Source organism: Solanum verrucosum, unplaced genomic scaffold (assembly GCF_900185275.1).
Source record: "Solanum verrucosum unplaced genomic scaffold, falcon-dt-bn FXZP01000009.1, whole genome shotgun sequence".
In the NCBI taxonomy this organism is placed as follows: Eukaryota; Viridiplantae; Streptophyta; class Magnoliopsida; order Solanales; family Solanaceae; genus Solanum; species Solanum verrucosum.
In genome coordinates this window covers 3,088,480-3,103,915 of record NW_026020231.1, presented here as the reverse complement: position 1 = coordinate 3,103,915, position 15,436 = coordinate 3,088,480, and the positions used below count along the sequence as shown (strand labels likewise).

The following is a 15,436-nucleotide window of genomic DNA, read 5'->3' as shown; positions in this document are numbered from 1 at the left end:
AATTTCATACTTCCTCCGTTCTAATTTATAGATCTAATTTTATTTTAACACAAAATTTTACAAAATAAAAAAGTCTTTCGAATTTTGTCAATCTATTTTCATTAGGAACTAGGAAGTCCACTTTCCACATTTTATTTTTTTTTCTAAAGAAAATATTTGACCAATTAAACATGAAAATATAAAAAAAAATAAAAAAAATCTTCGTATTGAACACATCCATAATATATGTCCTTTTCAGTGAGTATATATTGAACATAAAAGAAATGGAGCATTACTAATATAATTTGAGATGTAGCACGGTTAATTGTTGTCGTAATCTTACCAACTGTACGAAATAAATTAATTATTACAAAGAAGAAAATAATTTTGGTCCCTTAAATTCACGTCACCTCTTTAATAATGAGTATTGTCGATGATAGTCAAATAAGTGTTGCACCATAACTCAAACGTCCTACTCAACTTCTAACATTTGGTTTTACATGTTTTCCTGTAATTTTCACCTTATCAACATCCAATATACTAATATATTGCTCGAATTTCGAAAATGATAATGAGCCTGTTCGTGTCTATTTTTTATTTGTAATTTATTATGAAGGTACTTTATACTAACCTTTTTAAATTTCGTCTTTATATTTACATTTACAGTTGTAGTCAAGTGCAAAAGTAGAAGTCTTTAATTATAAGTTTGACTAAATTCAATTATTCTTATTTAAATTGTGTATTTATATTAAATTATTATTATTAATAATAAATTAGATCAATTTTGGATACTCTAATAATTACGTATTCTACTTACTAATTAATTCAACTTTGGACTTGTACTTAACTTCTCTCTTTTTTTTTTTTGTTAATTTATGAGCACTGAGCCACTGACTTGTTTATTCATTTATTCGGACCGGCTAGCTGATTACCTCAGCTTGGCTCATTTTTGAGCTACTCCCTTTGTATTAAAGTTGTGAAGGAATTTTGAGAGTTATTATTTTAATTATTTAATTTCGATCATAAATTTAAACATAACTTTTTATAAGAAGTTTATATGTTGAAAAATTACACAATAATATTATAAATTATAATAATATTTATCAAATAAAAATTAATTTGACGTAACAAAATATCACCTAAACTGAGACATGAGTAATTAAAGTATGTTTGAATGAGCTTATAGCCATACATTATAATACGACTCCTGGTTTACTTCTATTATTTCGACTTAAAAATAAGTATCTACTTTAACATTTTTCACGCAAACATTATAAAAATACATAAGCTGCTTTTATTCAAAAACACCTAAAATAAGTTAATTCAAACAGATTCAAGCTAAGGGTTCGTTTGGTAGTTAATTAGAATTAAGTAAATATATATATATATATATATATATATATATATATATATATAATAATAATATATGTATTAGTTATGAGAGAATTTATGTATTATTTTATGTAAAGTTTTAGTTATTCATGTATTATTTATTCCACTTTTTATCCTATATAAAATAATACATAGATTTTTTCATAATTTGTACATGTATTAATTCATACAAATTTCTAAATTATAAAATAAATACTATATTAATTTTATATATAAATAAATTATTTTTTAAACGTATGCAGTATTTAATACCTACGTAACTTATTTTCAAACCAGTTACCAAACGACTCCTTTACTAAAGGAAGGAGAAATTTGTTTGTGACAGAGAAGGTTACTTTACAACATCCCAAAGTAAAGTGAAAAGACGAGGAAGTGGCACAGCCGCTCGTACATGTGCCGTTTGATTGGTCTTTTTAAAAATTAAAATAGTACTTATATATTATATTATATAAGTATATAATATGATTAGTGTTTTTAGATGAATTAAATTTTGATATAATATTCAACATAGCTAATGTAGTATTTAGTGTGCTTTTTCCGTTTCTTCTTACGTAATACTCACATAATTTAATGAGAAAAAGTAAGAATTATTTTATCCGAAAAGATTAATGAAATACTAATATGTGTATTAAATAATATAGGAGTATAAAATAAAAAGTTAAAATGACAAACTATTTTATTATCCCTTATAATAGTGAAAAGGTGCCTTTTTTTCTCCTCAAACTTTTTAGATGAATTTATTGGCACAAAGGTATATTTAAGAAAATGAAAATCTTTTGGATATGGACACTTATTTTGAATAGAAAGGAGTATTAATCTGAACCGTTCTCATAATTAATTTATTAATTTCATCCATTTATTTTCCTTTCTGTTTGTAATGTAGTAGTGGTTGGCTTGACCCCAGAGAATTTGATTACCAAATAACAAAATCAAAGAAAAGGACAACTCTTTGCCCGTTTGTTGTTTTTTTCTTAGAAGAAACACAAGTTTACATCTAATTATAATTAATTATCTCTAAAATTAATCACCAGAAGCCATAAAATAATTCCAAAACATCCTCCTTGGTTACTCTTTTATTTTTGTTCTTTTTCTCACTTATAAAATTTTCATTTTATTTTATTACTTTCTTGTGATCATAAAATAACACACCAAATACTTAGAAAATAGTTTTAACTTATATTTGAGTTCTTAGTCAAAATTGATGAAATTAAATGTAAATTATTTTACTCTCATATCTTAATTGAAATAGGTCAATTAAAATCGACAATACGATATAAGTTGTTATTTCATCTTTGAGATATATACACAAAAAGTATGAAGTATTAAGTCAATTATTTTCTAATATAATAGATAATATATCTTATTTAAATTACGATTCAATTGTATTATTGAATGTTACTTGATTTGATAGTATAAAGAGAAAATACATCATTATCCCATTCGACTATAACACTTTTTAAAAAGACACTCAAACTTTACAAAGGTCCTCGTACCCCTTAAACAATTTAAATTTGGTAAAAGTATCTCATTTTTCAATCAACCCCAAATATAAGAAAGGAAGTGCATACACGCACCAATCAATACTTACCATGTGTCAATTAGGTTACTTTTAATATTTTATTTTCATATATGTTATTTCTTATTCATTTTTTTAAAAAATAATAAATAATTTATCTTTTCTTCTTCTTCAAAAATAATTCAACAGCAATAGCTGTTCTTTTCGCCGGCGGCGGCAATTCTCTTGCATAGCCGCCACTGCCATAACATCAATAACACATCTCAACAATGGCTAAGCAAATCTATAGGAGCAAAATTTCTTCTATTTTCTCCCATGGTTAATCTTCTTTTTGTGTATTTTTTACTCGAAATTAAGATGTGTTGCATCTGCAAAGACTGGAAGTCTCTCTCTAATTCAGATGGGGAATTTTCTACTTCGTTTGAACATGACCCCTGGCGATTCCCTCTCAGTTGTTCATCGTCGCCGTCGATCTCTCTAGCGCTTCTTTCCGATCTTCCTTCACCACCTCACTCCGCTTTCATCTCTTTCTCTTTCAACAATCCCATCAATTTTCTTCAAAGCTTTGGAGTGGAAATTTTCTATGGCCGCTAATTTATTTTTCAGTGCAAGCATGGCAGCTTGTTCATCGGAGTGCCGATAGATCTCAATTGCAAAAATACAATAAATTTTTTTTTTATAAAAAATACAATAAACAAATAGAGTAAAAAGAAAATCATATTTCTAACTAAATAAATGCTAAAATAAATAAAATAATTTTTTTTTTGTTTATCTCACTCGCTAGTGGCGAGTGAAATACACTTTGTGTGCCACATAGGATCATTACGGGGTAATTAATCCACCCTGAAAAAGAATAAGAGGATACTAGGACCTTTTCAAAGTTCAAGTGCCTTTTTTAAAAAGTGTTATAATTGAATGGGGTAATGATGTATTTTCTCTAGTATAAATTTTCAAATTTATAACCAATGTAGTAGATTTTCTTTGTGGGCCCTTCCTACTTATATGGATATAAAAAGAGGATCAAGCCTCAACAACTTCTCCCCATAATGGACTATTACTAAAACAAGGTAGTCCATCTACTTCTTTTCAAATCTTTCTTGAAAAAAAAAACAAAGAGAGAACACAATGAATTCTTCTTCTTCTTCTTCTAATTTTCTCTACAATCTCAATTTCAACACCTCTTCCCTCCCATTCAACATAAATGATTCGGACGAGATGTTGCCCTGTGGCCTTCTCGCATAAGCTGACTCAGACACTATCACCTTAGTAAAAAATAGTACTCCCATGGCCGATCCAACACCTTCATCAAAGGAAAAGAATTATAGAGGTGTTAGGCGTAGGCCATGGGGCAAATTCGCGGCGGAGATAAGGGATTCAACTAGAAATGGAATTAGGGTATGGCTAGGGACATTTGATAGTGCTGAAGATGCTGCTTTGGCATATGATCAAGTTGCTTTTTCAATGAGGGGTACAAGTGCAATCTTGAATTTTTCAGTTGAAAGAGTTGTTGAATCTCTACATGAAATGAAATTTCATGCTGAAGAAGGTTGTTCACCTATTGTGTCTCTTAAGAAGAGACATTCTACGAGGAAGAGGAAATTGAACAAGAAAAATAAAATAAGTAGGGAAGTTGTAAAAGATGAGAGTAATTATAATGTTAATATAGTAGAGTTTGAAGATTTGGGTGTCGATTATTTGGAACAACTTTTGAGTTCAAGTGATCATAGTAATACTAGTAAGCATATATAAACCACATGTCGGCAATGACGTGACTTTTTTTTTTTTTTTCCGTAGTTTTTTTTCTCGAGGGATTTGGTATTCATATTGACATCCGATTAAATCTGAATTCAACCCAAAAAGTTCCATATTAGGGGTAAAACACTCTGACGCTCCCTAACAAAGGCGGTTTCGTACTAAAAGGAATTCGAGCGCTACACCTTAAATTAAGAATGAAAGAATACTTATTACTCCACCATAACTCTTATTGGTCCCCATTTCATAGTTGCTACAATGAAGTGTTGTTTTATACTCCCTGTGTGCCACTAATTACTTGTCCACTTTTTCTTTTTAGTTATCCCTAATTATTTATCCATTTTGACAAAGAAAAAAAGGACCATTTTTTTTTACCTATTATACCATCAATTAATTATTTTGAAAAAGATATAACTCCTTAAAAATCTTATGTTTTTAATCCATCCACTTCAGAATTAACAGAGGTAAAATGATAAACTCATTATGTCATTAATTATTTTTTAAAGAGATGTGTCAATTCAAAAGTGAACAAGTAATAGGGACAGAGAGAGTATGATATTGACATTGAATATTAAATATCATTTAACGTTATAAATAAAGTATGAAAAAAAAGGTTAATGATTTTGTGTAGAAAAAAGAAAAATGTATTTGTTAATCAATTCAATAATTAAAAACAAAAGTATGAATATAAAAAAGGCAAACATCAGTAACCTTTCCTGGTAAACTTTAACCAATGGGCATCAGCTAATTATTTTTTTTGTATTTAAAATTTACCATGTACATAACATTAATGATGATTATCATAAATGTTTTAACATTACATTTTTATACATAATATATTTGTAATTATCACTCAATATTTAAACATGATTATTATAGAGGGATAATTATATTTGACTAAAAAACTGTATCGCTATAATGCATTTCACTACTATTACATAGAAATAAAATACAACATATATAAAATCAGTTCTAAAGAAAATAAATTTCTTGGAGATGACGCAAATAACGTTTTTGATGAAATTAGAGAAAATAAATTCCACAAATGACATTCCTCACTAATTTTCTCAACTCTACGTCCCTCCAACAGTCCAACACCTGGCCCTTATCCCCACCACCTCCACACCTTATCTCCATCCCGACTCATAATATTTATTTAAATTACGTATAAGTATTTTAAAAATAATATTTTTACTTATAAATCAAATACAAAAAAATACTATATCATTTTTTCTCTTTTGTGAATTTTTTTTTCCTCATACCTAACCCACCCTATATTTATTAAAAGATCTTCTATAATTTCATAAATCGAAACAAATAGTGAGCTAAATTGGAAGGGGATAGAGTATGAAAAACTTTATAACATGATTAGAAATATTGCCTATAATTGGGTTTTGTTGTCGAAGCAATGGGACCTTTTAGTGGAATAATAATATAAATAAATAAATAAATGTAGACACTAACGTTGAACGTGTGGATCCATTCCTAGTCACTTTATCAATTGGATGAATCTAATCTTCATAAAACAACCAAATCTTTAAGGATTTGTCCGACAGGGAAAAAGAAAAAAAAAAAGCCTTAAATGGCAGTTTTGATATTTATGGTAAATAAAGGGTCTTTAAGTAATCAAAACTGAGTGGTTGTCATTTCCCCATACGATATAATGAACTTTTTGCGAGATCTCGTGATATATTAGATTTTCAGTTTTAGTAATGTGGGACCCTTAATTAGTGTGACCAAACACGTCCTATTACATCATTCCAAAATGGAATTTCTATTTTTAACTTTTTGGATGATTAAACATTAGTAGCATTATTTGTCTACTCTAGAAATAGTGAAATTTATAACTTTTGGCAAGTGACAAATCCCTTAATTGGACTTTCAAATGTTACATTATTATCTTCTTTTTACAAAAAAAAAATAACATAAAAGGGGATTACATCTTATCTTGTAGTACTACTAATTCGAAAAGAAAAGTTGTAAAACATCTTTTGTATTTTGTATTACTGCTTTACAAGATAATTTTTTATCCTGTGACATCTCACAATGACAAAATCAATATTTTCATTTAAGAAGATCAAAATAAATGAAAGTAATATATAACTTTTGAGCGAAGGAACATCACAAATATGTAAGTGTTGTTGCTTCTACAAACTTAATGTAAAAAAGCACAACTTATGTATCACAAATAGGAAACTATTCTTAAGTGGTTTTTATACGACTTTTTATTCATTTATTCTATCTCCATTGAGAAGTAAATTTTACATGCTATCTTATTACACTTATGAGGGAGAAAAAAGTAAATAAATATAAATAATAAATTAAACGATGAAGATATATTTGTCGAGTCCATTCCACCAATCAAATTAGAGAGGACGAAGAAGTATCTCAAGCACCTACAAAGGAGTTTGGTACAAAATTATTTGTCTCATATATTTACACAAAATAATATTATCTCTGTCCCTATTTACTTGTCCACTTTTGAATTGACACACCTATTAAGAAAACAATTAATGACATAATGAGTTTACCATTTTATCCCTATTAATTATGAAGTGGATGAAAAGTTCTACATTTTTCAAAGTAATTAGTCATTTAATTGAGAGTATAATAGGTAAAAAAAATTTGTCCTTTCTTGATTTGTCAAAATGAACAAGTAATTAGGGAGAACTATAAAAGGAAAAGTGGACAAGTAATTAGAGACAGAGGAAGCATTGACTTATTATACTTAAATAGATTGATATGTAAGATTAAGAATATACGTTAACTACAATTAAGTGAGAGAAATCTATGTTCATTTATATGTTTATATATGTATTTTTTCCAATAGAATTAAAGTGTTTTAGGTTTCTTTAGGTTTAGGATATGAGGCCCATATTACAATACTAATTTAATGGGCCATATACTATTTACCTGATTGGTGGGCTTTGCTAATTTCGTGGACGGAAGAGGAAAGACTAATTAGAATTTTTTAAGATGGGTACATGTAAGTGATTTTCCCTTTATTATTTGTCGGTCGTATTTTTCTAGAATGATATTATTATGATTCTTTCTTGTAATTTATGAACGTTTTAGATCACAGCTTGAGGTTTCTTTTCGAGCAAATTAAAATTTGTGAGAAAACATTAAGTCACAATAAACTATTTTGTAAGTTATTGAAAATATTAAACGATTCGTAAAGTTGAGCAATATATGAGTAAATATTAGATTTGAGTCTGACGTGGTCTAGAAGGATACATTTTTTAAGAACTATATTTACATAACTTTTAAAAATATAATAAAAAATAAAATAGTTACCTGTAAAAGGGGTATTTGCATAAAGTAAAAATGCCTGTGTTTATTTAATGTTACTTAAACAAGTACATGATCCAGTTGACTGAACTTTAACTCGAGCAAAGTGAATCTTAATATTGAAGGCATTAGCTGTTGATAACTTGTGTTTGAATTTTTGTCTCCCATCCCCTACAATTCTTTTAGCAAACGTATAAAAAAAGAAAAAAAAAAGTCAAATGTACTTGAAGAAGAATTTTTTTTTTCCAAAAAAATACTCACATGTAATCAGTATCGATTTAATAAAGGGAAAATGGTCTAAAAAATACTTTAACTTTGACCGAAATTGATGTTACGATATCAAACTTTATGAAGAACCTTTTACCCCCTGCACTATTTAATAGTGTATTTTAAAGATATATGTGTGTCCACGTGGACACGTTACTATTTATAATTATGCAATATTTATGATGTCCACGTGAGCACATATATACCTTTAAAATACACTATTAAATAGTGCAGGGGTAAAAGGTCCTTTCCAAAGTTCGGTATCGTAGCAACAATTTCGACCAAAGTTCGAATATATTTCAGACCTTTTCCCTTTAATAAATACATAATATGTGCTTTCGTATAAATTATTGTCAACTAAACATAACTAATTAATCTAATTTTTCATCTTGTTATTGCTCTACTTTTTCTTGTCCGAAGCAGAGTCTTGTGAAATCTTTCTCATTGCCTTCAATTACATCAAAAAAATGACTTGTAAACTTTATTATGACCGTCCCTCATTTGTTATTTGGGAATTTTATCTTCAAGGTACACTCATGGCTTCTTGTACTAATTTATTCGGACACATTACTACTTTTTTTGGCATAGATCTAATTATCATGCTTTACTTCACAAAAAGTCAATTTTATTAATAGAATCAAATTACTTAAAATTTAGATGATACCCCTTCTGTCCAACAATATTTTTTTACTATTGATTTTGCACATTTTTTAAGAAATTTTAAATAAAGGGGTAATTTTATTATATCACCGTTTGAATATAATAAATACAATATCTTGAAAAATATAATAGAGAAATGATTATAATTAATGATAAGGGTAAAATATGAAGTAAATGTTACATTATCCATTGATTTTATAAAGTGGACAAATATTATTGGACATTCTAAAATAATATAGTGGACAACTATTGTTGGATGAAGGGAGTAAAAAAGAATACTTGTAGTTATTTAATCTTTTATAGTAGTAAATTACTTACTACTCCCTCTGTTCCTTTTTATATATCACCTTTTTAGATTTCACTTGCATTAAGAAACTAAGTAAGTTTACAATTCTACCCTTATTTAATGTATTTTGAAGTCAACTTTTCATTAAATAATAAATATGCTAGATTTCAAAAATTGAAATGCAATGACTATTTAAATTTTTAAGTTAGTTTTTGGAGCCAATTTTTTTTATGAATTGATCCCAAACTTGAAAAAGTTAAAAAATTTCTCACCTCAATTTTCCTATATATTTTGTGTAAAAATATTTTTTTACATAAATTCTTAAAGCAAACATGACAACATCACAAAATATTCAAATTCCATTACTTCAAATTGATCTGAATATTCGTGTTGACTATGATGTTATTTATAATGAAATTAGATGAGAACTCCTTTATTTGAATCTTGATTTTTCTCAAATTGGCATTCACATAATTTGATTGAGTTTTCTATTTGTATATCCTTTAAACCTTTAGATGTGCCATCTTCCTTGATAAAAGCTTCAACTTTCAAGATTATTTTTGATTTTTTCTCCATCTTTTATTTTTAATTTGTTTGTTGAGATTTTTGTTTCAAAATCAAATGTTATAGAGTAATGCAATGGTGAGAGTAATTAATCAATGGATGAAGTAATTACAGTAAACATTAATTATTTATTAGTTTTCCTAGGTTGGTCAAATATCTATTTTCAAAACTAATTAACTATCAAGAGTATAATAGGAAGAGTATTGTAGTTTATGAATGTTTTTATGAAATGACAAGTATTTTATGGACCAACTATTTATAGTAAGGATGACATATAAAAAAGAACGAAAAAAATACTCTCTCTGTCCCTAATTACTTGTTCATTTTTCATTTTTTAGTTGTCCCTAATTACTTGTCCATTTAGACAAATCAAGAAAGGACAAATTCTTTTTACCTATTATACCCTCAATTAATTATTTTGAAAAAGGTAAAACCTTTTGAAAAAGGTAAAACCTTTTGAAAATCTTAAGCTTTTAATTCACTCACTTCATAATTAATTAGGGTTAAAAGATAAATTCACTATGTCATTCATTGTTTTCTTAATAGGTGTGTCAATTCAAAAGTAAACAAGTAACTAGGGACATAGGGAATATTTACTAGTTATTTGCATTTCCATTTTGTAGTGACATAAATTTTGTTGGCGTGCCTAAAATATTACTCCCTTTTCCTTAATTAATTGCCCACTTTTTTATTTATAGTTATCCTTAATTACTTGTTCATTTTGACAAATCAAGAAAAGATAATTTTTTTTAATCTATCATACCCTCAATTAAATGATTAATTACTTTGAAAAATACAGAACTTTTTATCCACTTTATAATTAGGAACAAAAGGAGGGAGTAGTAAACTATTTTTTCAAACATGATGTTGGGCAGAAGTTTCATGTTGAGTTAACCAATAGGAAAATTTTACCAAATAAAATAAAAATAAAAATAAAAATAGGAAACTTTGTTTAACTTCTCTAAATCGGCCATTTTCGAGTTACAAAGTAAACCGCTTCAACTTTGACTTGGACGATCTAGGGTTCTTTTCATCCTTAGATTACATTGGAAATACAATTTTGAATCTCGGAGTCATCGAATCCAAAACCCACTTTCTTGTTTTCGCTGATTTTAACGTAAGTTCTTCTTGTTTTTGCTACATAAATGTCGTGTAGATGCATTTAATTTCTGAATTGTAAATAGCATTTGTGGTTATGGATAGCAATTATTCGGCTGTTTCCAAGGAATCTTTTGTTGAATTACAAGTTAAAGATAATAACTTTAGGGATAATGAATATTTGAAACGAAATTCTGGTGATGATTTTGAAGCCGATGATATAGATTTGGATGATTTACCTCTTATTTTTGGTGAAAATAAATCTGGGTCTGGAGAACATGGGGCAGTCTTTAATCTTACGACTACTATTATTGGTGCGGGGATTATGGCTTTGCCTGCTACGATGAAAGTATTGGGGTTGGTTGTTGGGGTTATTTTGATATTCTTGATGGGTGTTTTGTCTGAGATTAGTGTTGAATTGCTTGTTCGGTTTTCGGTTCAATGCAAGGCTTCGTCGTATGGGGAAGTTGTTGAGGCTGCATTGGGTAAAACAGCGAAGATCCTGTCTGAGATTTGTATTATTGTGAATAATGCTGGTGTTTTGGTTGTATACTTGATTATAATTGGGGATGTTTTGTCGGGTTCGATTCGACATACTGGGGTTTTTGATCAATGGTTAGGTCATGGAGTGTGGGATCATAGGAAGTTAGTGGTTTTGATCATATTGGTGATTTTTCTTGCACCCCTTTGTGCAATGGACAAGATCGATTCTTTGAGTTTGTCTTCAGCTGCTTCTGTAGCTCTTGCTGTTGTGTTTGTTGTAGTCGCTTTCACGATAGCATTTATTAAGCTTGTCGAGGGGAAAATTGAAGCTCCAAGGATGACACCAGATTTCGGGTCTAAGCAGGCAATCCTAGACCTGCTTGTGGTGATTCCCATAATGTCCAATGCGTATGTTTGCCATTTCAATGTTCAGCCCATTTATAATGAGCTTGAAGGCCGATCACCTCAGAAGATGAACCGTGTGAGCCGAATTACTTCTGCTATTTGTGTGTTGGTGTATGCTTCTACGGCAGTAGCTGGCTATTTACTTTTTGGAAAGGATACTGAATCTGATATACTCACAAATTTTGACAAGGACCTTGGAATTCGTTTCAGCACAGCATTGAATTACATTGTTCGTGTTGGCTATGTTTTCCATCTGGTTCTTGTTTTCCCTGTTATCCATTTCTCCCTGAGGCAGACAGTGGATGCTTTGTTGTTTGAAGGATCTGCACCACTCACAGAAAGTAGGAAGAGGTGTCTGGCTTTGACTGCCGTTCTCCTGGCACTCTTATATTTTGGGTCGACTATGATTCCCAACATTTGGACTGCTTTCAAATTTACAGGGGCCACAACTGCAGTTTCTTTAGGCTATACATTTCCATCTCTTATTGCTCTAAGGCTGGGCAAACAAGGAAGCGGTTTGAGTATGAGAGAGAAGATTTTGTCTTGGTTCATGTTGATATTGGCCATTGTAGTTAGCATTGTTGGAGTGGGTGGCAATATTTATAGTATGAGTAGCGAGAGTGATTGAGGTTCATTCTTTTTCATGCAGTGGAAAGGCCTGTTGCATTACCGATCCAAGTGAGGATAAGCTACTCCAAGTCAAACTGTCAGGTTCTAAATGGAAAGTCTTGTGATATAGTTCCACTCAAAAGGCATTCAAGCTTTACCAGTCCATGTAGAATAGCAAGAGATTGTCATAGCTGTTGCAGATTGATAGAATGGTGATCCCGGATTCATAGAAAAATGTTAGTTATTGAGAGTTATGTGGATTGCGGCAACTGGTAAAGTCTAAATTCTTCTTTCTTTATTTGTAATCGTTAAAGGTGGCAACCTATATCTTCATAGCTTTCTCTCCCCTGCCATACAGGGTCATACAACAAACTTATCTTATGAATACAATAATTGAATGTCATTCTTATAAGTACCTGAAAGTTTGAAACCTGCTCCATTATTTGCATTTGTAGTAATATATTTTCAATGAGTATTATTCTTTTTGTTGGTCAAAATTGTTATGAATTCTGGTAGAAGAAACAATTACTCCCTCTATTTCATTTTTTTTCGTCTTACTATCCTTTTTGGCATGTTTAAAAAAAAAGTGTTTTTCCTAATTTGGCAACTCCTTAACTTCAACATCCCACACAACATGTTTATGATATTTAAGACCTCAAGATTCAAAAGTCTCTTACTTTCTTAAATTACGCGCCCTGTCAAACTAAGACAAACAAATTGAAACGGAGGAAGTACTTCTTATGTTGTATAAATTCCTTTAAACTTGTTTTAAGGGATTAAGAGACTTGGAATCGTAAAAGCATATTGGCATAAGTTTGTAAAGTGGGCACTTGCTTGAATGGTTTAGACTTAGCTACGTCTTCTTAGTCATGTTGCTGTGAAATCTCATGTAATTTCTAGTATAAATTGGACATATGGAGACTCTGAGAAGTTGAACAGACTTGTTCCATTAGTAGTGGTGTCGTTTCCCCCCTTCAAATTTAAGTTAGTTTTCTACTTGTTCCCTTCATACCATTTTATGAAAATTTTAACTGATGACCAGTGTAATAAACACACAATTCACGGGCATGTATAAGTTGTTGATGGACGATTTTCTACTAAACGTGTTTTTAGGGAATTAGAATGCTGCAAGCTTTGAATTCTTTACCGTCAGAGGATAGATTGGATTACAACAACAACAACATATCCAAGGTTATTTCACACGTGAGGTCTGGGAAAAGGAGAATAGATTGGATTAAGTGGGAAAAATGGGTATTTTCCTGAATGATAAACCATAGCTATGTCTCTTAATCACATTCTTTGCGATCTCATGTAATATCTTGTATAATTGGAGATATGGTTGATCAGAGAGATTGAAATGGTTATCCAGTAAATGATGTTGTTGTTCTTTTGCTTCCATCCAATTCGGTTTTCAACCTGTTCTTTGAGTAACATGTGTGAATTTTAGTAGACAGCTCATACTACAAACTCAGAATTCATGGGAGACTAGTTTCTCCAGATTACAGATAATGAAACAGGTCAGTTCTAACTCGTTTGCTTGCACTTGTTAAAAGTGTCCTTCAAAGTTTTCCACACATTTTTTTCCTCTGTCATGTAGGGGTCATCATACCATGTAGAGTTAACGTCATATATGAATGCACTAAATTATTGTTGTTCCTGAACTCCCTACACGTTTTAAGGTGTGTTCATCACCAGCAACCTAGTATATCCTTTTACAACTTGTTCTTGAAAATCGTTCCTAAATCTGCTTGTACAAAGGGTATTAGTTCTGGTACCGTACAAATTAATTGTGTTGAACTTGTTTCTACTATTTGATGCTGCAATTTCTGACTATCAATTGTCAACTGTAGAGTATCTCACATGGCAATCTTGAATGAATCGGAGATATGGATGCTCTGGTAAAATGTAGTAAAAACTATTCTGTAGCTCAAATTTGCCTCATAACTTGATTCCGGAAAAAGAAAACATAAACAATGTTAGATGTCTTCCAACATTGTCCATGTATCTGTATCCTCCTAAAATGCTGTAATTTTATACCACTAAAGTATCTTGGCTTATCATAAACACATGCTCCGACTCCTCAACTTTAATAGGAAGATGACTCATTCAATAATTCGTCCCACAAGGGATACATCACATATAGTCTTAAGTCTTTGAGAGTGTATTCGACGTCTTAACTTTACTACTCAATCTGGATTATCTACCAACCAACAATATATTGCAGGATTCATCGTGACAGGAGCTTTTCCTCGTGCAGGTCGATGCTAAATAAGTAACTGAGCAATATGTTCCTTTTGGAAGTTGTTAAATTTAATGAACAGCAATGGAGTATGACTTGTAGGTCAACAATAATATGTTATATATAGTAAGGGATAAATTTAAAAAAATTTAGAGGCAATGAAATTAATTGTATCTGTCTGCAATATTTGATAATTTTATCCCGCATGCCTAAACAAGGACCCAATAATCATAATCTGACATCTTTACTTAAATTTCAGTTAAACCTGATTATAATTAGGTGTGAAGGCTTGACCAGCCCAATTTGACCCGATTAATCTCAATAATTTTAACATAGTGATATTTAACTTTTATAATCACAATTCGAATTTCAGCTCAAGATGTTTTTTTAAAAAGTAACAAATGGATAGATAAATCCTAAAAGATGTTAAATAAATAATAATTCATACATTTAATATAGAAACATATCTTAGTAAAAAGTTTTAAAACGAGTTGAAATTGAAGATTGAATTGCGCTCAATTGAGGATTTTCTTAAAATGGGCCAGGCTTGAATGAGTTGAAATTGAACTTAATTCTAATTATCTTGAACCCAACCCTTAAAGTTTTGGGCGGGTTATCTATATTTGGGTTCATTTTTGACACCCCTAGCTACAAGTAATGAATCCTTTTTCGTTCAAAAATTATATCATGCAATAAACAATTCTTATTGTAAATTTATATAAATTATTATTGGATCACCTGAAATAAGGAAGACTTTTCAATAGTATCAACGGTAGTTCAAAAATTGCGTTACGTTATATTCAAGTGTAGCGTTATTTATTGCATCTTGTTATAATTTCTGACTAATCATTCATCAATTTATAATTATAAATTATAAAAATAGAATTAATATGGC

General features: G+C 29.9%; 1 protein-coding gene and 1 pseudogene across 1 annotated transcript; both read left to right on the top strand.

Annotated features, from left to right (window-relative positions):
• Positions 1-4,012: 4,012 nt before the first annotated feature.
• Positions 4,013-4,636, top strand: LOC125832265 (ethylene-responsive transcription factor 1B-like; annotated as a pseudogene).
• Positions 4,637-10,667: 6,031 nt separating this feature from the next.
• Positions 10,668-12,724, top strand: LOC125832472 (amino acid transporter AVT6E). Its single transcript, XM_049511623.1, has one exon. It carries the CDS (start codon positions 10,903-10,905, stop codon positions 12,319-12,321), a length of 1,419 nt encoding a protein of 472 aa, XP_049367580.1. The 5' UTR covers positions 10,668-10,902; the 3' UTR covers positions 12,322-12,724.
• Positions 12,725-15,436: the final 2,712 nt, after the last annotated feature.

Excerpts from the sequence above, each read along its gene's own strand:
- LOC125832472 (XM_049511623.1), top strand. The coding sequence starts at position 10,903 with ATGGATAGCAATTATTCGGCTGTTTCCAAGGAATCTTTTGTTGAATTA.